This window comes from Prionailurus bengalensis, chromosome C1 (assembly GCF_016509475.1).
Source record: "Prionailurus bengalensis isolate Pbe53 chromosome C1, Fcat_Pben_1.1_paternal_pri, whole genome shotgun sequence".
Classification (NCBI taxonomy): domain Eukaryota; kingdom Metazoa; phylum Chordata; class Mammalia; order Carnivora; family Felidae; genus Prionailurus; species Prionailurus bengalensis.
Window position 1 is genome coordinate 124,593,392 of NC_057345.1, and position 25,795 is coordinate 124,619,186.

A 25,795-nucleotide genomic window follows, 5' to 3' on the forward strand; every position below is an offset into this window, starting at 1 on the left:
CCTGCTTGGGAATCTCTCTCTCTCCCTCTCTCCAAAATAATTAAATAAACATAAAGAAAATAGAATGATAGGCTTGTTTGTCAATCAAAAGTCAAATCCCATGTTCTGAGCCATAAGACAAGAGGTAGAGAGAGTCGTGCCACTCTGCCTTTGGAGATCTTGGGTGAATCAGCCTCAATTCCATCATTTGTAAGACAGAGGGGTTCTGGGCCTAGTTTCCTTGGGAGACCTGCTCTCCCATTCTCCGATGACTCTAAGGTGAACTCAGGATCACAGGAACAGCTTCCTGCACTGGAAAGGTTTAGAAGGGAGAAAACAGAGCCCAGAGTCAGATGTTAAGAATGTTGCCACATCCCAGGTGGCATAGCTTCACATTTTCCGCAGATGAAACCATGCAGGCTGACTCAAATGCTAGTATGACATGTTGTTGGCCATCTCTATTACTTCTGTTTTTTAAACAACATTACTTTGCCGAGAATAAATCTGTGTCATCGTCTAATGGCACCTGTCATTTTAGCGTAGTGATCACGGAGGACAAATGGAAGTACTTTATGTGGGAAAACAGATAAGCTATGAAGGTATTTCTTACCCAGAGGGCAAGGCTGTCTTCAATATAATACAGATCTATCAATAATATAGTTAAAACAGTTTGCCGACTTAACATGACTGGGTTCAGTTCACTGATCTTCATTCAAGTTCTTAGTAAAGTTGTTTTTAACTGTGGGCTGCACATATCATACAGACCAAAGCATTATAGATTTTTCCAAATGTGAGTCCAGATAGAATGCAGCCAAACATAAATTTAGTCAAATCTTCAATATACTCTATTAAGGCATGCATGTAAGATTTTAAAGCTTTGTCTCAGAGTAGCTGGGACTAGAGCTGAACTAGTTGCACACAACTTAATAAAAAATTACCTGGGACACGAAAGTCTCAATGTCATCTCAATGCACTTTTTTTTTTTCAAATGTAAAAGTGAGCCATTACCTTATAAAATGACAAATTTTACAAGGGGGCTGGTTTGTTCCCCCTTGCTTCCAACCAGAGGCTAACTTCTATTACATGGCCCATGGAGGCACATGTCACAAGTACCTGTGGTGGGTGCCTGTATGCCTAATCCTCTATTTTCCTATAACAAAATTATCTTTCAAAGAGAGGAGGAGAGACACCAGTCCTTTTTCCCACCTCTAGTTGTGGTGTGAGGGTTAAGAAACATATTAAAATAGATTTACCCTGTTTTTCTACTTTCTGAATGTGACTACTCAAAATTTTAAGTTGTAAGCCACCACAGTAGCTTACATTGTATTTCTAGTGGTCAGTTCTGTTTTACATCCATTTTACAGGGTGGAATAATGGCTCATATTTACTTGCCTGCATTTTCTGTATTTTTCAAATGGAAAAAAGGAGAAACAATACTGTGTCGTTCAAAAAAAAAACCACACAGATGTATAATGGCTTTTGGAGCCTAGCAAGCCTGTGTCCTAGCTATAGGATGTGGGCAACTAACCTGAGACACAACTTCTTCCCCTGTACAATGAAGATAATGACAGCTTTGATCTCACCAGGTTATTATCAGAAGTGAGAAACACATAGGAGATAAACACAGAGTGCTTAGCACAGAACCTGGCAGAGGGAACACTCAATACATTCCTGGTTATGTGTCAAGACCTTTCTGATGCTTAATTGTTAACCTCTGTGGATTTCTAACTCAATTTCTCCTCTCTTGTTCTCCAAGTTCATATTTGCTATCCTACCTTGCTACTCTACACCCAGAAAGCAGAGATTTCCCCTTTCCTCATCACTGGAGAATCTTGGGTCTGGTTCCCTATTTTCAGCAACTTGTTTAGAATAAGTTACCTCCCACTTATGGACAAGCTCATTTTGATTTCAGAGCAAAAATTTTATCCTGGCTAAAACGACAAATCAAGCCACAACTCTTCATCTGGTCTTCTGCCTTTCCTCACATCCAAGATATCTGGTCTTGCTTTTTACTGCACTCTGCTTCTTTAGACAGGAAGGTCAGTCAAGGACAACTGATGCCGGGTGTAGGGGGTGAAGGTGACCAGCATAAGGGTCACGCACATAGGAGAGGGACAAAGGACACAAAAATAATGACTTTGTAACTTGCCCCACAGCCCTGGCCCCTTTCCTCACTGCCTTTCTTCCCTGGGCTTGAAAAGTGATGCTGTGTTCAACCAGAGTAAGTACAAGTGGGTTCTTGTCCCCTTGCAAGATTCTTGCTGCCTGAAGTATGGCCTCCCACAGGGGATAAGACACACCTAAAATCCTGTACTCTATTTCCATATTCCGGGAAATACTTCTTCAGATTAAGATGGTTGTACTGATCTGAAATGCAGTGGCAGAGAAAAGAACTTAAACCTTTGTGAAGACATATAGCTTCCCTAGGTAGGGGAAGCTTCCCAGCTGCTTCAGTTAATGAGATGAACCTTTCAGTCAGAACTGCTTCTGCTAAAAACAAGGAGAAGTAACTTATGAACCCACTTCGAAAAGTACACGTCTGGAAGCATCCTTGCTTCTCAAAGCAGTGGGAGGAAAAAAGCCCCTGCTTTCTTGTGCAAGTATTTAAACACAGAAAAATAGTGATTTTTGTTCCCTTCCAGCAGCTGTAACTAGCTGATTCAGAATATACTCTTGACTTAAGGTGATTTTTTTTTTTTTTTTTTTTTTGCTTTTTCATCAGATCAATACGTTACTTTGCTCATTGTATTTTCAGACTTATGTTCTCAGGGAAGCAAACACAAAGGAAAGAGATAAGCAAGTAAGTTTGTGTTTCCAGCTTGGGCTGAGGGTTGACAAGAGAAACGCTTAGAAATGATCAGGGGAGCAGAGTTTCCAGAACCTTCTTTGCTGACAGCTGGGATTTCTGGAGGATTTGTTCAGGGAACTGGGTTATTTCCGGGGCAGAGAACATACCTAGGGCTGCTCAGCTATCAGGTAGGGCATGCTCAGGTGAGTGTGTGGGAGGGCGAACCCTGGTTGCATAGACATGGCTGGTTTTCCTGGAGCATTTATCAACGAAATATTTACTATGGATCAGAGGCAGAAAGGGATTATTGCCAACCATCGCTTCCTTGTGGTTTCCTAGAAAATACAAAAGTTCAAAACGTGAATGAATTTTCCTTATTATAGTAATCAAATTTAGGAAACAGAGGAAGTATTTCTGACAATCCAAAATACAGCTTTAAGATCCCAGCTTTCCACAGAGGAACTTACTTTCTGGTGTGTTGGCTTCAGAGCAAAGAGCAAATGTTGTGCAGATTCCTGATCTTCCTTTTCTTGGATGTTTTGTCTGTCACTGTAGATAAATGCTCCTTTGCTCTGTCAGAGGTCATAGAAATAGAGATGGTGTAAGTTGGAAAGCAAACTTGTGGACATGCAAGCATGTCCATTCAGTCAACTTTTGATCTCATGGGGTCACCAAGTGGTGTCCCTTTAGGGTGTGATCATTTACCGTAGTTCAGTGCCACAGGCAATGAGCACACTACTGGCTAAACTTTAAGGGGGTTTTAGATCTGTTGTCTGTGGGTAATTGTCTTTTTCCCCCATGAGGGTGAATAGACGATATAACTAAAAATTTCTAAAAACAGAGTGCTGTTGCAGATAGGAGCATGAGAATTACAGGTGTGCACACTGCACGGAGTAGACATGTTCAAAAACCATTCTCAGTGACAGGCTATTCCCGGTTTTGTGTCCCTTGAAATTGAATGCAAAATCAGTGTCACTAAATACACTTCTTTGTTACAAGGGACACCATTTCCATTTGTCTTGAAAATATCACTGGGTTGTCTTTATGTAGACATGCTTTGAAATACAAATATTGTTTCACCTGATATGACATAGGGTATACATCTATTTCCTTAAAACAAAATGACAGATTTTACTGGACTATATAAAATGCTTTCTGGATACACAACAATGAAAACATTTTTTTTTTTTTAATGAACAGCCATCAAAAGGTATGCATAAATAGTCGAAAGCATTTAATGGTCTTTAACACAGTCAACTCCCCCAGCCTTGAAACACACTGTTCGATTCTTTTTTGCTAGTGGCAAAAGAAGCAGTCGAGCACAACACTGAAAAATTGGTAGCATTTCCTGGCCAGTAAGCACAGAGCTGGGGAGCTAAATATTTTGTGGCTTTGATTGTTGTTCTCATGCTGTTTGTGTCGGTCTCTCCTTTTGCCTGCTCAGGGCTGATTGTTGTGACCTTGGCTGTCTGCTGGATGCCTAACCAGGTGCGGAGGATTATGGCCGCAGCCAAACCCAAGCACGACTGGACAAAGTCCTACTTCCGGGCATACATGATCCTCCTCCCCTTCTCCGACACCTTCTTCTACCTGAGCTCGGTCATCAACCCGCTCCTGTACAACGTGTCCTCGCAGCAGTTCCGCAGGGTGTTCGGGCAGGTGCTCCGCTGCCACCTGACGCTGCCGCATGCCAACCACAGCAAACACCTGCGTGCCCGCGTCACCTCTGCTGCGGACAGCGCTCGCTCGGCGCGCCGCCCCCTCATCTTCACCGCTTCCCGGTGCAGTTCCTCTGCAAGAACTAACAAGGTTTACTTGAGCACTTTCCAGAACGGGGGCGAGCCAGACTCCAAGCCCCAGCAATTGAGTCTTGAGGCAGCAGAACCCAACGTGCAGATGAAACCACCCAACTCTGCGGCAGGGAATGGTTTTCAGGAACATGAAGTGTGAATGTCAACTATGGAAGCCTTGAGGACTAACCGGCGCCCCCAATGAAAGCAACATGATCCTGACACATAAAGTGACAAAATAAACCATGCCCCTATGAGGGACAGGAGTGGAAGCAAGGGGCCTTGGAAAAAATGAATGCCTCCTTAAGTGTCTTCTAGGGACTGATTCTGCCAGCCCGACCTTGCCTCTGGTAATAAGGGACAGACTTGGACTCCCCTCTTCCCTTCAAGTACACACTGAAAAGTCAGACTGAATTTATTCAGAGCTTACAAAAACTGTTTGACACCGAGCTCTTTGATTTGCAAAAGAACTGAAAGAGAATACGCTCCCCCCCAACCCACAAATAAAGGACACTCAGGAGAAGCTTGGGGAACAGGGGGAGCAAGGGCCTGAAGGACAATGCAGGAGGGATGAGCATCTCCAACTTCAGCAGTGAGCCAAGAGGAAGGCGAGTTTCAGGAGCAGGATGGTGGTGGGGAGCCCCGGCCGCAGGGCCAAGGCAGAACTGCTCCGTTTCTTGGGCCGGGGCCCATTGCAAAGTGGGGTGTTGCAGCAGCTGATGCACACTGAGTTCAATTTCCCAGGGGAGCAGAAGGATTGGTACCCAGCGGAGGCGATGAGGCAGGCTGCTGAGGAGGCACACGACTTGCGGTACATGATCCCTGCAACACAACCCAAGAAGTGGGGTTAACTGGAGTTGGCCAAGGTTCAGCTCCTCCTCCTTCCTCCCACAGCCCAGCTACTTGGTGGGACCAGCAAGGTACTTTCGGTTGTTTCACTGAGCACACCGACCCCCCCCCCCCCCACCTCGCCAAAATATAAGTGATCATGGCTTCTTCACCATACAGCTCCAGTAACTTTTGACAAATTGTTCCAAAAGCTATTAGATATTGGTATCAGTAAAGAGCTATTAAAATCAAAGTTCACTTAAAAAAATTCACACACAACTTATATTTGCCTTTTGTTGTTGTAACTATCTCATGCCATGGAGAATGAGATGTTTATTACAAGTGATACAGAGAAGGCTGTCACCTATGTGTTAAATCCTAGAGTTCCCTGAACTAATTCCCATGAGATCCCTACTGAAGGGGCCCTTATTTTTCTGAGGTTTCAAGGTCCACTAGAGTGACGGGGTGGCCTGATGTTGACAGTTTACCAGGAAGATACTGGTTACAGGAAATAAGCTTTGCCCTCAGAATATATGGCCACCTGCCTAGTTAGCATCCACAGCCACCATTTAGTAAGGTACTGTGTAGGCACATAAAGGAGCACATAGGACACATGGGAATTGCAGCACAGTCACCAGTTAGGTTATCTTGACTAATCATTTAAGTTATTAAAGCTGGAACCTTAATTCAAATAATACTAACTTCATTTAAAGGCTTTCCTGTATTCCAGACACTCTACAGAGGGCTATGGTGTCCTAGTTGATTTATCACTACAGCAAGCCTACAAGGGAGATCCCCATTTCACAGATGGGAAGCATAAGGGCAAGCGAAGTTTACAAATTTGCCCGAGGTCACACTACTAGAAAATGGAGAAGTTGGGATTTGAACCTAGAATTCTGGCTCCATTCCATCCATATCCTTACTAGTATATATACCAAAGTAGCCAGCCAAGAAACCACAAAAAATGTTTTTTAGGGGGGGAGGGGGAGATAAATAATATGTCTTACAAAACTGGACTTGGGAGTGAATGACTTTTAGCTTCTGAACTTCCCCGCACACCTGAGGGCTCCAGCATATTTGACCAGTAGCTGGGGTCCTTATTCTGACTCCCTGCAAGGATGTGTGTTTGCAGGCAAGGCTTTGGTTTGTGCCTCCTTCATCTGCCTTATGAATGTTGCTTTGGGTTATGGAGAAATGGCAAAAAACTGAGCTACTTCAAAGTGGGAGGTTAAAGAAATACTTTGGAACATACAATTTTAAGTCATTTTTGTTCTAGAACTGCACATTTGAAAGGATGGATTTTCTAACACTGATAGAAAGTCCTGGACAGTAGCTGCTCTGGTAAGAGTTATCAGGTAAGATAAAGTCCACACAGAGGGTGTGTGTGTGTGAGAGAGAGAGGTGCTGTATGATTTCCAAGAAACCTGCTATGGGGCTTTGCCCATTTATGGATTTCCCTAAGTTTCTACATTTTCTATCCATTGCCCATTTTAGGAAATTTTACTGTCATTTGCTAGTTCAACTTCAATAAACTTTCTTCCTTTAAGTGAATTATATTTTTCACGGTAAACAACAACAACAAAAAAAGCCCAGGGAGATCAGGTGAAAATGCCCCCTGACCAGATAGTTGCTCCTCAAAGGTAACCACTCTTGCCAGTTTGGAAGGCCTCCTTCTGGGCCTGTTTCTTTCTTTTTCTCTCTCTCTCTCTCTCTCTCTTTCTCTCTCTCTCTCTCTCTCTTTCTCTCTCTCTCTCTCTCTCTCTCTCTCTCTCTCTCTCTATATATATATATATACACACACACACATACATACCCATGGAAAAATAAAGTGTGTACGTGCATACACAGATTTGTTACTGGTGTCACATCCTAGATGCTGATTTACAGTTTGCATTTTTACTTAGTGACATGGCTAGGTATTTATTTTTAAGCCTAACTCTATAGGGCTCAGGAGTGATGATGAGGAAGGTTAATTAGGTAATGAATGCACAAAGACAGCCCTGATTTTTGTGACTGCCTCCCAGGGGATACCTCAAGATCATCTGTTCTGTTGGCCAGGAGAGCTTATGCTTGTGGTCCCACAGGACTAATATGTATACACAGATATTTCTATTTCTTAAAGGTGGTGGATAAAGGTCTGGCTTCCAATCAGCCTGAATCTAGGTGCTGAGATCTTCCCTTTGAGGACACTGAGTGGGCTTGGCACATCCTCAGCTGCTGGGAACTATTAAAGTAAACATAGGCTGCTTGTAGAAACAGGAAGAGTCCAGCAAAATGAAGAATATGCTCCAAATAAAAGACCAAGATAAAACTTCAGAAAGAGCCTTACAGAAATAGAGGTAAGTAATTTACCTGATAGAGTTCAAAGTAATGTTCCTCAAGAGGTTCACCAAACTGGGTGAAGAAGGGATGAACACAGAGCTTCAACAAAGAGAAAAATCTCAGTATCAAGGAGAAGTCACAGAACTGAAGAACACAATAACTGAACTGAAAATAACACCAGAGGGTTTCAACAGCAGACTAGTAGAAGCAGAAGAATGGATCAGTGAACCCAAAGACAGGGCAGAGGAACTCACCCCATTAGAGCAGCAAAAAGAAAAATAAAAAGTGGAGGTAGTTTAAGGGACCTAAGAGACCACATAAAGTGGCTAACATTCTCATAGGAAACCCAGAAGGACAAGACAAGGACAGAAAACTTACTTGAAAAAATAATGGCTGAAAACTTCTCTAACCTGGGGAAGAAAGAGACATCCAAGAAGCCCAGAGAGTTGCAAATAAGGTGAACCCAAAGAGACACACTATAATTAAAATGTCAAAGTTAAACACAAGGAGAGACTTAGAAGCACCAAGAGAAAAACAACTTCTTATGTACAAGGGAACCTCCAACTACACTATCAGCAGACTTTTCAGCAGAAACTTTCCAGGCCTGAAGCGAGAAGCATGATATATTTAAAGTGCTAAAAGGGAAAAAAAAAAAAAAAAAAAACAAAAAAACAAAAAAACAAACAACTTCCAAGAGTACATGGCAAAATGATCACTTGGAAGTGAAAGAGTGTCCAAGACAAGTAAAAGGTAAATGAGTTAATCACCACTCAACCAGCCTTACAAGAAATGTTAAAGGGACTTCTTTAGGCTGAATAGAAAGGGTGCTAATTTGTGACAACATATAAAAGATATAAATCTGATAAATATATAGGAAAGGTAGTGGATTAATTACCTATAAAGCTAGTATGAAGGTTAAAAGACAAAAGTAGTAAAAATAACTACTAGTTAGTGGTTATTAGTAGTTAGTAATTAGTAATTATTAGTAATTAAAGGATACATAGGCTAAAAAAAGATGTAAATGTGAAATGAAAAAACAAAATGGAGGGGAAGAAAGTAAAAATGTAGAGCTTTAGAACACTTTCAAGCTCATCAACTTACAGTAGACTGTTGCAGATATAAATTGTCATATGTAAGCTTTTCAGTAACAACCTAGCAAAAACTATAAGTAGATATACAAGAGATACGAACTGTAAGCATACCACCAAAGAAAGTCATCAAATAGCGAAGAGAGCCACAGAAGGAACGAAGAAACTGCCAAACTGCCAGAAAACAATTTTTAGATACAAATACTAAATTCTTCAGTCAAAAGATATAAGTGGCTTCATTAAACGACACCAACAAAATAAGACCCATCTATATACCGCCTATAACAACTAATTGCAGATCTGCATATACAAAATAAGCTTTAAAACAAAGACTGTAATAAGAGACAAAGAAGGGCATTACATCAAGGGGTCAATCCAGCAAAAGGACAGAACATTTGTAAAGAAGTGTGCACCCACCATAGAAGCACCTAAATATGTAAAGCAAATATTAATAGACCTAAAGGAGAAATAGTACAATACTTGGGGACTTTAATATCCCATTTACATTAATCATCCAGACAGAAAATCAACAAGGAAACCTAGGCCTTAACATACACAGAACATTCCATCTAGTTCAATGTTACTTACATCCATCAGAAAGCAACAAGGGAGATGGAAAGGATGGCACTACTAGTAGGAGGTTCCTGAGCTCACCTCATTCCACAGCTATATCAAAGCAATAACTACATCTATATAACTAACTGAAAATTACTTGCAGGCTAGCAGAACAGATCTTCCACAACTCCTCACAGAGAAAAGGGCACATGGGATAAGGGTAGGAGGGATAGAGATGCAGTTGAAAAGCAAAACCCTGGAGCAAATAACCACAAATCAGAGAGACATCACAAGCACAGAGGCGTGAGGGGATCAGATCCCACAATGGGTAGCCCCAGCCCTGAGGATTTGCACTAGGAAGACAAGTCTCCACAATGTCTGGCTTTGAAAATCAGTAGGGCTAAATTCTGGGAGAACCAGACGGAAATAGGAAAGAAAGTCCCCACCCAGAAAGAGATGGCCAGATAAACTGGCCTGAGACACAGCACAGAAACAGTAGTTGAAAAGCACCTGGAGTGTATGTAAAGGAGATTTCTTGACTAATCTTAGAAAACTTGTGCTCTAGGGGCAGGGATCTTTAGGAGATTTCTCAGGAACAAATGTGCTGGTGGGCACCATTTTCCTGTCCTCCCCTAGCCTAGGCAACAATCACTTGCAACAAAACACCCTTAACACAAACTTGTGGCTGCTAGAGGGGAAGTGGGTGGGAGATGAGTGAAGCAGATGAAAAGGATTAAGACTCACAAACTTCCAGTTATAAGTCACAGAAATAAAAGTACAACACAGAGAATATCATCAGTAATATTGTAATGTGTGTGTGTGTGGGGAAGCAACAGAATATACATTCTTCTCAACTGCACATGAAACATTCTTCAAGATAGATCATATATTTGGACACAAAAACAAGTCTTAAGAAATTTAAGATTGAAAACATATCAAGCATTTTTTTCAGACCACAGTGGTATGAAATTAGAAATCAATTAGAAGAAGCCAACTGGACAATTCACAAATATGTGGAGATTAAACAAGTTACTGAACCATCAGTGGGTCAACAAAGAAATCAAGACAAATTAAAAAATATCTTTACACAAATGAAAATGGAAACACATCACACCAAAACTTCTGGAAAACAGCTAAAGCAATTCTAAGAGGGAAACTCATAGTGATAAATGTCTACTTCAAGAAATAAGGAAAGTCTCAACCTTACCTTATACCTCAAGGAACTAGAAATAGAACTGAGTTCAAAGTTAGCAGAAGAAAGGAAATAATAAAGATTAAAGCAGAAATAAATGAAATAGAGAACAGAAAAACAATAGAAAAGAATAAACTAGGAGTTGGTTCTTTGAAAAGATAAAATTGACATACCTTTAGCTAGATACACCCAGAAAAAAGAGGATTCAAGTAAATTAAATCAGAAATGAAAGAGGAGACATTATAACTGAAACCCCAAGGATCCTAAGAGACAACTATGAACAATTACAGGCCAAATAAGAGTAAAAAATATACAATGGGGAAAAAACAATCTCTTTAATAAATGATGCTGGTGTAACTGGATCAGTATCTAACACCAAAGACAAACATTAACTCAAAAAGGATTGAAGGCTTGAACGTAAGACCCAAAACCATACAACTCCTAGAAGAAATCACGGGAGGTAAGCTCTCTGACATTGGTCTTCATGAGGATTTTTTTATACTTGACATCAAAAGCAAAGGCTACAAAACTAAAAATAAACAAATTGAAAAACTTCAGAACAACAAAGGAAACCATCAGCAAAATGAAAAGGCAACTTACTGAATGAAGAAAAAAATTTATAAATCATATCTGATAATGGATTACTATCCAAAACATATGAAGAACACATATATAACTCAACAGTACAAAAAACATTCTAACTAAAAAATATGCAAAGGTTCTGAATGGACATTTTCCCAAAGACCTATAGGTAGCCAATAGGTACATAAGATGTTCAAAATCACTGATTATCAGGGAAATGCAAATCAAAAGTATAATGAAATACCATCTCATACCTGTTAGGTTGGTTATTACTAATCACAAGTGTGAAAATTTTGGGAAAGGAAACTCTTGTGCGGTGTTGGTGGGAATGTAAACAGGTGCAGCCACTATAGAAATAGTATGGAATGTCCTCAAAAACATTAAAAAAAAAGACATACCATATGATTAGGCAGTTCTAATTGTATTTATCTGAAGAGAACACAAATACTATTTTGAATAGATATATGCATCCCTATGTTAATTGAAGGATTATTTACAATAGTTAATAAATGAAAACAACTTAAATGTCCATCAACAAATGAGTAGATAAAATGTCACATATCTACAATGGAATATTATTCATCCATAAAAAAGAACAAAGTCTTGCCATTTGTGACAACATGAATGGGCCTTCAGGATGTTATGCTAAGTGAAAAATGACAGAAAGGCAAATACCATATGATCTTACTTATATGTGGAATCTAAAAACGAAAACCAAAGTCATAGATACAGAGTACAAATTACTGGTGGCTAGAGATGGGATGTGGTAGGTGGGTGAGATGGGTGAAGGGAGTCAAAAAGTATAGACTTCTAGTTATAAAATAAGTCACAGGGATGTAATGTACAGCATGGTGACTAGTTAATAATACTGCATTGTCTGTTTGGCAGTTGCCAAGAGAATGTATCTTAAAAGTTTTCATCACAAGATGGGGCACCTGGGTGGCTCAGTTGGTTGAGCATCTGATTCTTAATTTAGGCTCAGGTCATGATCCCAGGGTCATGGGAGTGAGCCCTGTATTGGACTCTGCACTGAGCATAGAGCCTGCTTAAGATATTCATTCATTCATTCATTCATTCATTCATTCTCTCTCTCTCTCTCTCTCTCTCTCCCTCCCTCCACCTCTCTCCCCCACTCATGCTGTCTCCACCCCTGCCCCCCCTCAAAATGTTCTCATTGCAAGACAAAAGCCTACAACTATATATGGTGATACATGTTAACTCGACTTACTATTGTGATCATTTCATGATATACAAATATTGAATCATTATGTTGTCCACCTGAAACTAATAATGTTAAATATAAATACCTTAATAAAAAATATATTTTTTCAAAACCCTGGAAAAATAATGCCTGAAGTTACAAAGAGATGTACCAACAGAACCACAATCTGTACTTTTGCTGATACCCTCACATCTTTAGTTAGAAGCCATTTATCTTTGTAAGGCAAGTGTGTCTGTGTGTGTAGTGGGGGGGGGGGGCACAGATTTATGGCCAGATGAAAGCCTTTATGAAGGTAGTTCATGAATAGATACCACAAAAAAGACTCTAGGAAGGGAAAAGTTGTAAGCTCCACCCACCCACCCCCTCAAAGGTGTATTTACCTCACAGAGAGAGGGAAAACAGAAAATGGGTCTGATGCAAGAAAGACATGTTAGTTGAATGGGTGGCCACTCCAAGCCAGGGCACCATGAGGAGGTCCAGGAGTAAAGAGAGTCTGGAATGATCTGCCCATGATCCACGAGGTTCAGAGCAGCTGCCCTGTTCATAGACCACTGTGAGCCTTCCACAGTGGAGCCTAAGTCCTGGAGACTACAGCTAGAGATACTGTGGATGAAATCAGAGGTGATTAAAAAGATTTCTAACCAGATGAAAGGAAATTTGGAGCTAACAGACATCAAAAGTAACTGATGGGCAAGCAGCTGACATTGGGGTATTAAGACCCTGGCTTTGGAGTTATTCAAGAAGAACAAAGAAATGATGCTCTAATACTCAACTGTTGGCAGAGGTAGAAGAAGGAGTAGGAGGTGTTATACTAGTAGGAATGGGCAAGTTCAAGATTAAAAAGAACTTTGAGAAAATAGGCACTTTACTCAGCAGTAGAAATGTCCAGCTAAAACTGCCTTTGAGAACCTGGGGACGGAGCTGCGTGGTGAGGCTAGGACAGAAGTGGTACTGATTTATAATATGCAAAGAAGAGAAAAACAAACCTCAGAGTCTCAGAGAAAGAGGAGGCTTCCAGTTCCATTCTAGGCTCTACAGCAGGGAGGATGGGATGGGGAAGAGGGCTGGGGACAAACAGGAAGTGGTCTTGGGGAATGCTGAGAATTTCCCTACAAGGAGTGTGTGACTGAACATCACAAAGGCAGCTATGGAGCTTTAAGTAAATGTCCCTGAGTTTAGATGTGAGGAAGTCAGGGTGATGTGTGATGATGGAAGTGGTTAAGAAAACCACGGGAAAAATTCTGCAGAGGCAAGGGGTAGGCATAAAGAATAGTAATCAGGCTGAAAGGAAATAGGTAGGTTGCTAAGTGTGGAGGGTCAGACCACAGCCTAAAAGTATTTACCAGTGCCATCACTCACAGCTTATCAGGATAAATTCCAAGTGGCTCTAAGATGTAAATGTTGAAAAAAAATCATAAAAGTACTAAAAACCACTTAGGGACCTGTGAGATTTGTCATTTAAGAGTAGTCAAGGCTATTCTATGATGCACACTCAGAAACCATTAAAGAAAAGATTAATGAATTAAACTGTGCAAAAATTTTAAAAATTCAGAGATAGAACAAGCAATCTTAAAATTGGTATGGAACCACAAAAGGCCCCTGAATAGCCAAAGCAACATTGAAAAAGAAAAGAAAAGCTGGAGACAATTCTAGACTTCCAAGTTGTAGTACAAAGCTGTAGTGATCAAGCTATAAGTATGGTACTGGCACAAAAAATAGACAAATAGATCAATGGAACAGAATAGAAAACCCAGGAATGAATCCATAACTATATGATCAATTAATCTTTGACAAAGCGGGAAAGAATATTCAATGGGAAAGAGACAATCTAACAAATGGTGCATGGAAAACTGGACAGCTACATGCAAAATAATGCAACTGGACCACTTTCTTACATGGTACACAAAAATAAATTCAAAATTGATTAAAGACCTAAATGTGAGGCCTGAAATCATAAAAATCCTAGAGGACAACACAGGCAGTAACTTCTCTGGCCATAGCAACTTCTTTCTAGACATGTCTCTAGAGCCAAGGGAAACAAAAGCAAAAATAAACTATTGGGGGTTCATCAAAATCAAAAGCTTCTGCACAGAAAGGAAATAATCAACAAAACTAAAAAGCAACCTTCGATATGGGAGAAGATATTTGTAAATGACATATCTAATAAAGGGTTAGTATCCAAGATACATAATGAACTTAAAACACCCCAAGCCAAATAATCCAGTTAAGAAATGGGCAGAAGACATGAATACACATTTTTCCAAAGAAGAAATCCAGATGGCCAACAGACACATGAAAAGATGTTTAACATCACCCATCATCAGGGAAATGCAAATCAAAACTACAATGAGCTACCATCACCTCACACCTGTCAGAATAGCTAAAACTAACAACACAAAAAACAACAGGTGCTGATGAGGCTGTGGAGAAAGGGGAACCCTCTTGCATTGTTGGTGGGAAAGCAAACTGGTATAGCCACTCTGGAAAACAGTATGGAGGTTCCTCAAAAGTTTAAAAACAGAACTACCCTATGATCCAGCAATTGCACTACTAGATATTTACCTTAAGTATAAAAAATAGTAGTTCAAATGGATACACGTACCCCTTTGTTTATAGCAGTATTACCTATAATAGCCAAATTATGGAAACAGTGCAAGTATCCATCAACTGATGAATGGATAAAGAAGTTGTGGTGTGTGTGTGTGTGTGTGTGTGTGTGATGGAATATTAGCCATAAAGCTAATAGCCATCAGCTATAATAGCCATTAGCCATTGTCACTTGCAATGATGTGTTTGGAGCTAAAGAGTATTATACTGAACCAAATAAGTCAGTTAGAGAAAGACAAATACCATATAATTTCACTCATGTGGAATTTGAGAAACAAAACAACTGAGCACAGGGAGGAAAAAAAGAAAGGGAAGCAAACCAAGAACCAGACTCTTAATGATAGAGAACAAACTGATGGTTACCAGAGCGGAGATGGGTGGGTGGGAGGAGTAAAACAGGTGATGGGGAGTAAGAAGTGCACTTGCTGTAATGGGCATCCGGTGTTCTATTAAAGTGCTGAATCCCTGTATTATACACCTGAAACTAATCTTACACTGCATGGTAATTAGCATTTAAATAAAAACTTAAAAAAAAATACAAAAAGTAAAAAGCAAATTACTAAAAAAAAAAAAAAGAAAAAAAGAAAAAAAAGAAAAGAAAATAGCATCAGTGAGCAATTCCCTGAAGTAAAATAACAAATTTCTTTCATTAATAAATGGGAGATACGGGAGGTATGGGAGATAAACTGATACCAGAGGTAAACTGCAGGAAAATTTGTTCTTATGGGCACTTGATTTAACATATCATTTTAAAAAGAGCACGATTCAGTGATATTTCACGTTCTAGGAGAGTCCATAAGACACTACATTTTTCTCTTGAAAAGTATACAAGTTGTTTCCTTGTCATTATTATTTTTTATTTCAGTCTATAAATAGAGTGCTTATATCCAAAAGAGTGCTATCGATACAGAACAGGGAAAATAAAAGTCTTGCTTAAAAAATAATTCCGTCTAGTAAAATCACTAAAAAGTGAAATATTGGGAAAATAATTGCAACTCAAATCACAAAGAGCAAAATTACTTAATATGTAAAAAGTCCTAGAAATCAGTAAGGAATAAAAAAGAACCCATTAGAACAATGGGAAAAGCAAATCAAAAGTTTACAGAAAAGAAAATAAAGTGAACTTTGAAACAATAAAAAGAGATTTACTCTCACTCCATAAAAAGAAACACAAATTAAAGCTCCATTGAGATACAGTAAAACCTTGGTTTGCGAGCATAATTCATTCCGGGAACATGCTTGTAATCCAAAGCACTTGTATATCAAAGCGAATTCCTGCGTAAGAATAATGGAAATTCAGATGATGCATTCCACAACCCCAAAATATTCATATAAAAATGATTACAATACTGTAATAGAATACAAAATAATAAATAAAATGCAAAATATACAGAAAAATAAACAAATTAACCTGCACTGATAGTTGAAAATCTTTGTGGCTGGTGTGAGGGAGACAAGAGAGGAGGGTTATTGTGTAGGACAATTTTCACTATCACCAATGGAATCACTGCTATCTATTGGCTCAATGGAATCTTTTTCTTTTCGTGCAACAAAGAACCTATTCAGTGACACTTGCTTTTGCCTCCTTTTGAGGATTGTCGTTAAAGAAATTCATTGCTTGGGGGCGCCTGGGTGGCGCAGTCGGTTAAGCGTCCGACTTCAGCCAGGTCACGATCTCGCGGTCCGTGAGTTCGAGCCCCGCGTCGGGCTCTGGGCTGATGGCTCGGAGCCTGGAGCCTGTTTCCGATTCTGTGTCTCCCTCTCTCTCTGCCCCTCCCCCGTTCATGCTCTGTCTCTCTCTGTCCCAAAAATAAATAAACGTTGAAAAAAAAATTTAAAAAAAAAAAAAAGAAATTCATTGCTTGTACTGCTACAGCCTTATTTGGGTGTTGCTTTTCTACATTTTGCACTGTTTTCCACATTTTCCACATCTCCCTAATCTCATTTGAGGAGAGGGATTCCTCCACCTTTTCCTCCTCCTCTGTATAGGAGATGCAGACATCGACTTCTCATAAAATCTTGCAATTTTGGCCACTTGCATACCTCATTCATCCTTCTCGATGATTTCTTTCTTAACTTCCACTGTAATCATCTCCTCTCACCGCTTTTCCTTTCAACCTTTTTCTGCATGGGGGCCACTGTACACTTGTACGGATGCTGACTACAGTACAGTATTAAAAAGCTGTTGTCATACACTGTATTTGATGCTACTGGCAATAATGAGGCAGAGAAAAGGGACTATATGTGCAGACAGCTTTACCTAGAATGAAACAAAGCATTCCTAAGCTTACCCTTGTATGGAAAAGCAAGGACTGTCCACAGGTGCTTTGAAGTGACAAAAAATACACCAGTGCCAGTTGTGGGCACCTTCCAACGTTCTGAAAAATCACTGATTTCTGCCAAACACCGCGGCCTGAGGCTGAGCATCTGAGAATGGGAAACAATCACCCACATTCCCACAGCAAGAGACACAGAGAGAGACAGAGAGAGAGAGCACGCACAAGAGACACAGAGAGAGAGAGAGCACGCACACGTGTGCTAGAGAGAAAAAAACCCATTGTCTCGTTGTGGTCATGCGACATTTGGCATCATGTACCTCTTGTATTGCTAGGCATCGCTCATTTATCAAGTTAAAATTTGCTAAAAATGTTTGCTCGTCTTGCAGAACACTCGCAGAACAAGTTACTTGCAATAGGAGGTTTTACTGTACCATTATTATTTATCACTCGGGCAAGGATCAGAAGTTGATCACCATATAGCCATGAGTCTTGGGAAATAGGCCTTTTTCCACACTGTCAGTTGAGAGAGTAAATAGGTATAAATTCCACGAATGCAATATTATGGTATCTATCAATATTATGAAATTTGACCAAGCAATTCCAGTTTTATGAGTTTAAGTTACATATACAAATTCACACACATGCAAAATGACTATATATGGGGTTATTAATATCAGAGGGATTTGCAACAGCAAAAAAAGAAAAAAAAAGGACAATCACACTATCCATCACTAGGGTCCTGATAAATGCCGGAAGCTCATCCACACAATGGAATGCTACACGGCTGTAAGAGGAGGAGGAATAAGCTCCATATTTTTTTTAAATGAAAAAATAAAACATGACACCAGAGTAAATATTGAAAATTATCATGGGCACAGATGGTAAATAGTACATACACATATATACAATTTGCATACATACTCATATTATTGGAAGAATACACAAGAAAAAGCCAATAGTGGTTGTCTCTGGTGCTCACTTTTGCAGCACATATACTAATATTGGTTGCTCTGGGGAAGGGTACTGGGTGGCCATGGGATAGGGTTAGAAAAAAACCCTGTACAGCTAGTTTTAATCATTTATAATCAGAACGCAAATGAAGCACATATATTTTTTAACCTCCTGAAATAAATTACGCCCCAAAGAATCATTTTATTAGATGCCTTCTCTTTGTGTCTGGCACAAATCCCTTCCTGTCTGTGTCCACCAGAGGGCTTCTGGGAATAAACACACCCTTAAGAAGAGAGCCACGAAAACTTGGCCCCAAACCTAAGTCTCGGGGTCACTGGGCAGAGGTACTCACTCGTGTCTGTCTTTTCATTTTCCCTTGAACCCAGTCCCCAGGAGCTCGGGTCTCTGCCCCAGAGAATTAGAGGCTGCAGGGAAACCAGAAAGTGCACTCTCGTGGCTGCTGGAGGAGTAGAACAGCAATTTGGAAGGATCTACACTAATTTGAAATGTACAAATCGAACAGTGGCGTTTCTCAGCATTTACCCTTCAAAACAAAACACACTTTCGCACGTGCACACCCTTAGGAGGAAAAGGATGCACTTATACTGTGGGATGTTAAACACCAGTTGAAGGTCATGTGCAGAATTCTATACTTATCTGGCTCATTATACTGACTGAATCACTCCATATACTGATGTGGTTTTCAATAAGTAGAAAAATGAATTTCCAAATGATATACATGTACGATTTATGTAAAAAAAAGTAATACAATGTGTGCTCTTGCAGTGTGTGCTATGTGTGTGAGTTTATGTCAGAGACAAGGGGCCATAAGGCTATACACTGAGAAGTGGTTACCCTTTTAGAAATGGGCCACAGTCAGGAAGCACTTGTGCTTCATTTGTGATATTTTAATGCTGTACAGACGGAATATGTTTGTAGACTGTATCAGTAATGACAAATTAATAGACATGGAAATTATACACGGAGTAAGCCACTTGACTGACCTGAGCTTGAAGTACACAGCAGCACATGGCTCCAGGAGGGCAGACAAGGGTCCATACCACTGCACCACAATACAGCCCTCATGGCCTTGGGGCTTCCCTAGAACCCTAGGCAGGTGCCATCAATACGGCCACGGTTCTGTGTGGCTTCAGCAGCACCATGGGCAAGAAGTGGTAGGTATAGATGGTCATGGGTTTGTTTCACCTGCACCTTTGTGAATGCCCTACAGCCCACAGCAGCCACCCACTGCAGGAGATGGCAGTGTCTAAAAGCAGCAGTGAGGGCACCTGGGTGGCTCAGTCGCTTAAACGTCTGACTTCTGTTCAGGTCATGATCTCACGGTTCGTGGGTTTGAGCTCCGCATCGGGCTCTGTGCTGATAGCGTGGAACCGGGAGCCTGATTCAGATTCTGTATCTCCCTCTCTCTCTGCCTCTCCCCCACTTATACTCTCTCTCAAAAATAAATAAACATTAAAAAATAAATAAAAGCAGCAGCGAGTCACCTTTTGGACACTTCCCCAAATATCTGAGGGATGCTCCTTCCCCATATGACCTTTCTTTTAATCACTTCTAATGTTCTACATGTTTTTACTATCAAATCGTTTTTAATAGAATGTAGCTCTAGTAATTAGAGCACTGCTTGATACCTAAATGGCTCAAAAAATAATGAATGAATAAGGGAATGAAGGGGAAAAGGCGAGAACACAGAAGGAAAAAGGATCATTTAAAGGGGGCCCAGAGGCCCCATGATAGTGGGTACTTTTCTGACTAGTAGCAACCCCAAATTTTATTCTTAGGCTGGTGGGGCCTGGATAACAGAGGTTACAGAAAGCTAGCACAAACCCACAGGCCTCGCTTGAAACAGGCCTGTGTGAAAGGCAATGCCTTGGTAATGGGCTTTCAGACCCAGAGCTGGCAGGCTCGGCAGGGTGATGAAGTGCTGTCCATCACCCACGGCTGGGCTAATCCCAGCTTGGGCCTGCTCCCAGCCATCCCACCCTGCAGGGACACAGGGACGTGTCCTGCCTGTGCCAAGTCATTTCTCACAGCTCCCATCTGCGGACCAGAAGTGTACTTATGGAACATACCACCCACTATCACCAAATTGAACAAGAGCCCCAGCACTTAACACGTTAATCCTCTTTAAGTCTTTCGAGGGGTGATGGCCTCCTGGGAGGGGAACTCTTGGATTTAGATGGGTGGTTATACTGGCTTTCAAAATACCACAAATTGTTCTCCTGGAGTAAGTCAGTCGTATTAATCTGCCTTATTTAGGATAATGATAGCCATGGAGAGGAATGAAGGAAAGGTAAAATAAAATACTGAGGTTACTTCCAGGGAAATTCATTCCACTGTAGCAATGGTACCACCTATTTCCTGGGACTAGTGAAATTAGACTTTGAAGGAAATCAAGCTTGCAAGAGTTAGGCTGAAATCATAAAACATGGAAACAGGGGAAAAGGGATTAGATCATATGTGCTCTACACACTGGAATTAAAAGTAAAGTGGGAGGAAATGCATCCAAATAGATGGTACGAACACATTTCAGTACCACCACGTGTCCTCCCTGTTTTACAGACACTAGAAACGATCTTTCCAAGTTAAGGAACTTGGAAAAAGTTCCTGGCACAAAGTAGGTGCTATATAAGCGTTTTCTGTTGCTATTTTTATTGTTATTATCTGTCCATGGTGTGTTTTCTAATTTGAACCCTTAATTCACAGAAGTGGCTACTTATTGAATTTATGCACACCACGGTACATCCCTCAAAGGGGATAGCGACTTCAGTAATTACTGATCTGCTCCATCATTGAAAATCACTGGCTCCTTTTCCCATTCTGTCTCCATTCCTCTTGGACTATATTTGGGTCACATTTTAGCCAACATGCTCAGTTTGCATTCAGATCAAGAAAAACCAAAGGCAGACCAGGAGACGGGGCAGCAGGGAGAAAGAACGAAAGAAAGAAGCGTTAGAAGTTAGTGTGGATGCTGGATGGCCCCTGTCGTCTTCTTTGCAGCAGGCGCTCCATCAGGCATCGGGCGGGCTTTACAGGGTTGAATTATTGATTATACAGGGAGAAGAAGAAAGATGGTGTTTTCTCTTTGCTTGAGTCCAGCTCTTTCTGCCTGCCCCTAACAGAGCTGGGTCACCACAGATGGAGCAGGCAGAATAAAAGGCACCTGGAACAACTCTGGTTGACATCAGCCCAGAAGTGGTCAGGGCTTAGGAATACAACATCAGGGAGAGTTACACCATGGCTCCGAGGCTGGCATTCTGACCTGGAAGTCTCTGGGCTGACCTGGCTGGTGGCACACAGTGCAAAAATCTTTAATGTGCTAAATCACTGGTGTGGCGATACCTTTGGCCCAAACTCTCCTTCCTCGAGGTTCTTTCCTGTGCACTTCACTAAGGGGCCTGTTATAACATGCACCCACTCTCCAGATGGGACCTGGAAAGTTCTAGAACCCCAGCAGGTAAAAACTGCCCAAGCAGTGTTTCTCAGACATCATTGTGCAGAAGAGTTACCTGGGCATTCTTTAAATACAGATTCCTAGAACCCCGGATGATTCAGACACAGGTGGCCGAAACTTCCCAACTGCCACTTTGGGGGGGGAGCGGGCACATGTAGGTTCTAAATGCACAAAACAATTTATCCAGGGAGAAGGCTTTCACTACCTGCAAAGATTTCATTCGGCGTTACAGGCCAGCCCCTGCTCTGCCCTGCACGGTGAAGGCTGTGACAACTCTGATGATCCACGGCCATGGAGAAGGAGAGACGAGCCAGTTTTTCTTCACTGCTTTCCACTCTTCTCCTGGACCACATTTGGTCCATTGCTACTTCCCTGTCACAATAGGTCTGTCCTATCAGCCTCATTTGAGGACAGGCTCCTCTGCCTGCTCTCCAAGGACTTCAACCATTGAAGGTGGGAATGTTCACTGTCAACCACTTAGCTTGGGTGTGAAATGACCAGCTTAGAAAACCAAAACACTCCTGGAGGTGATCAGGCCAGGGCTAGTTTGAGTACCTGTCAGTAGGGGTTTTTCTTTCTTCCCTTTGACCCATTCATATCCCACTGGGGTGGCTTTTTCTGTTTAAAAGCAACATTGTACATGGTAAGTTTCTACCCAGGGGTTGGCACACTTCTTCTGTGACAGGCTAGATAGTAAACATTTTGGCTTTTGAGGCTAAATAGTCTCCATCACAACTACTTGATTCTGATATTTTATCATGGAGGCTGCCAAAGATAATGCACAACATATGGGGGTGGCTGTGTTCCAATAAAGTTTCCTTTATAGAAATCGGCCACAGTAGTCCACTTGGGCTGTCACAATACAATATCCCAGGTTGTGTGGCTTAAACAACAGAAATTTTGCCGGAGTCTGGAGGCTAGAAGGCTAAGACCAAGGTGCTGGCAAAAATTAAGCTTCTGGTAAGAACACTTCCCTGGCTTAGAGTCAGCTGTGTCCTAATAGGGACCTTCCTGTGCATATCTCTCCCTCCCCTATAAAGAGGTCAATCCCATTGGAAGCCATACCCTTGGACCTCATCTAACCCTAATTATTCTCAAAGGCCCCGTCTCCAACTGCAACCACACTGAGGGTCAGTACTGCAATATATAAATTTGGTGGGGGCTGGGAGGACAGTTCAGTTCCTAACACAAGTATTGGGCTAGATTTGGTCCAAGGGTCAGAGTTTGCTTACCTCTGTTCTATCAAAATCCAATCACCTTTACCTAATAACACCTATCCCTTTCACCTGGTCTTTCCTCTCTAGTTCTATAAGAAATACAACCCACAGTTTGGAACATTTACCTTTTTTTTTTTAAGTTTATTTATTTGAGAGAGAACTCAAGCAGGGGAGGGGCAGAGAGAGAGGGAAAGAGAGAATACTGAGAAGGCTCCACACTGTCAGCACAGAGCCTGATGTGGATCTTGAACCCATGAACTGTGAGATCATGACCTAAGCCGAAGTCAGACACTTAACTGACTGAACCACCCAGGCATCCCCGGAACATTTGCTTTTTGAAGAATGCCAGAAAGGATCTCTGGGTTCAAGATTCGACCAAAGGCCTTTGCTGGCTTTAAACTATTTGGAGAATTTTATATCCATATTTTACTATGTTTTTTAATTGAACTGTCTCTATAGAAAGTACATTCTTCACAGCACACACAAACATCCTTACAGAAGACATAGGCACAGCTTGAAGGCAAAAATGAGGGGGAAAAAAAGGGCACAGTTAGAACCACTACAAGAACACTGTTTCCAGTGTGGCAGGATGCAGATTGATTAAAACTCACATTTAGAGGTCTTGTGGTTCTGTTGTATGTAAGCCAAAATGGAGCAGACCCCACCTTGGGCAGACCCCACTTTCCACAGTGTATCTGTGCAACTGTCCCTAGCAGTCAACATTTTCTGACATGCTCTGTCACAAGGTCCTGGGGTTTTTTTCTACAGTGGCTGCGAGATAACCAGAAACCACCTTATTTGTGTAAGAAGCCTAGTTAGTTCACGTGGTGTCCTTGTTTAAGCCATGGTGGATCCAAAATACTGCCTGTGCTCCATTGTTCTCCCATATTTTCTGCTTTGAAGAAGCCAAGAGTGCCTCTTAAAGCACATTATAAATATTGATGCGGTAACCTGTTTCCCCTATGAGTTTAATTATACTTTTCTAGATGTGCTTTCAGGAATTTAATGATTTTCTAAGTCTTCTTAAAATCACCATATATTGAAAGAAAAAAATAATGATTTTTTTTTCAGAAAACACCATTTTCAAATGAACTTATATTGCCAAAGAGATAACTTGGGAGTTCAAGAAGCAGCACTACTTACTAGGAAGGCATTTGGTAGTACAAGGGGCTCCTGTTCAGGTTTTTTTTTTTTTTTTTTGTAACGTATTATTTCTTGACCTATCCAAAATGATCGCTTAAGCTCGAAGATGAGTGGCAACTCATCGTTGCTGGCAAACCCAGTGGGAAATTGTATGTCCTCATAAAGCAAGGAAAGGAAGCTTCAATAATAAACTGAAATTGTTAGAAATTGTTAAACTTAATTTTTTTTACCAATAAAAATCACCTTAGAAGAATTACAGTGTTAGATGTAAAGAAATATTAGCCTAAGTGCAAGATCAGGGTCTACCATTAATTTCTTCCATTAAGTTCTGGGTCTTGAAGACATCTTAATCTTCTCATTTACAGACCAAGGTGGGGGCAAGCTGAAGTGAATAAGTAAAATGTTCATGTTTCATTTTGCTTCTGAATAATTCTTTGCATGGTGGAAAAAACATTGACTCTGAAGTCCAACAGGCTTAGACTAGACTTACCACTGAGATAACACACTAAACTTCTCTAAGCCTGTTTGCACTTTTGAAAAGGGAGAAAGGTGTACCGACCCAACAGACTAACATGTGATGATTAAGGTGACAATGACTGCAAAGCACCTATGACTGTGTCAGTCCATAATACGTACCTAAGAAAAGTCAACTTCCAGGGTACCTGAGTGGCTCAGTCAGTTAAGTGTCTAACTTCAGCTTTGGCTTAGGTCATGATCTCGTGGTTCATGAGTTCTAGCCCCATGTGGGACTCTGTGCTGACAGCTCAGAGCCTGGAGCGTACTTTGGATTCTGTGTCTCCCTCTCTCTCTGCCTCTCCGCTGCTCATGCTCTGTCTCTCAAAAATATGTAAAACATTAAAAAATTTTTTTAAAAAGTCAATGTCCTTGAGGTGGTTTTTTAAAATTTATTTTTATTTTAGAGAGAGAGAGAGCGCACATGTGAGCAGGTGGAAGGGGTAGAGAGAGAAGGAGAGAATCTTAAGCAGGCTCCATGCTTACCACAGAGTCCAGTGTAGGGCTTGATCCCACGACCCTGGGATCATGACCTGAGCCCATATCAAGAGTTGGATGCTCAACTGACTGAGACACCCAGGCACCCCTTGTTTTTCATTTAAAATATACAACTACCATGGAGAAGTGATAAACAAGGCTGAGAGATGGAAAATTAAGATGAGTCTGGAGTATCTTATCTTGTGGTGCCAAAAAATAAGGAAGTCTTCAAAAAAAGGTGAGGCATGCTGAAAGGACACAGAAGTCAGTCTCCCAGGGGATAGCTAGGGCAATCTGAGCAACAAAATTAACAACTGTACTGGATTAGAACCCACAGCATGAAGTGAATATCCACCAGTTCACCTTTATACAAATAAATAAATGATTAAATAAACATTTGGAGGAGCAGGGACAGCTATATATTACAGAAAGATTCCAAATAATAAAGTCAGAAGAAATTTTGCAGAAGAATAGAAATTTTAGAACACCACAGGAATAACTTCCACAGTAAGGGAGAAAAATACCAACAGGTGCTGATATTAGTGAGCAAAGTTTGAGGAGAAACAAGATATCCGTATAGTTTCAAAGAATTTCCTTCAAGTTATCTATTAATTACAAAGAGAAAAACAGTCATTTATGGGGAAGCCCAGCAGACACCATCTTAATTAAGCGATCAAAGTTAACATCACTAGTCATAAGACATGCTGACATCACGCACCTCTTGATATAATGCACTGAAAAATGATAGCACATCACTTCCAAGTAGTCTTCCACAATCTAACCATCAGAA

At 40.9% G+C, this 25,795-nt stretch overlaps 2 protein-coding genes across 2 annotated transcripts in view; one reads left to right on the forward strand and one right to left on the reverse strand.

Annotated features, from left to right (window-relative positions):
• The window catches only part of GPR39 (G protein-coupled receptor 39), a 194,222-nt gene extending 188,558 nt beyond the window's left edge, over positions 1 to 5,664 (forward strand). The window contains exon 2 of the mRNA XM_043576612.1: positions 4,212 to 5,664. Coding sequence (XP_043432547.1) covers positions 4,212 to 4,717 — 506 coding nt within the window. The 3' untranslated portion in view covers positions 4,718 to 5,664. The remainder of the gene's footprint in view (positions 1 to 4,211) is intronic.
• LYPD1 (LY6/PLAUR domain containing 1) overlaps positions 4,955 to 25,795 on the reverse strand; it is a 36,390-nt gene continuing 15,549 nt past the window's right edge. Inside the window, exon 3 of the mRNA XM_043576614.1 lies at positions 4,955 to 5,379. Coding sequence (XP_043432549.1) covers positions 5,144 to 5,379 — 236 coding nt within the window. The 3' untranslated portion in view covers positions 4,955 to 5,143. The remainder of the gene's footprint in view (positions 5,380 to 25,795) is intronic.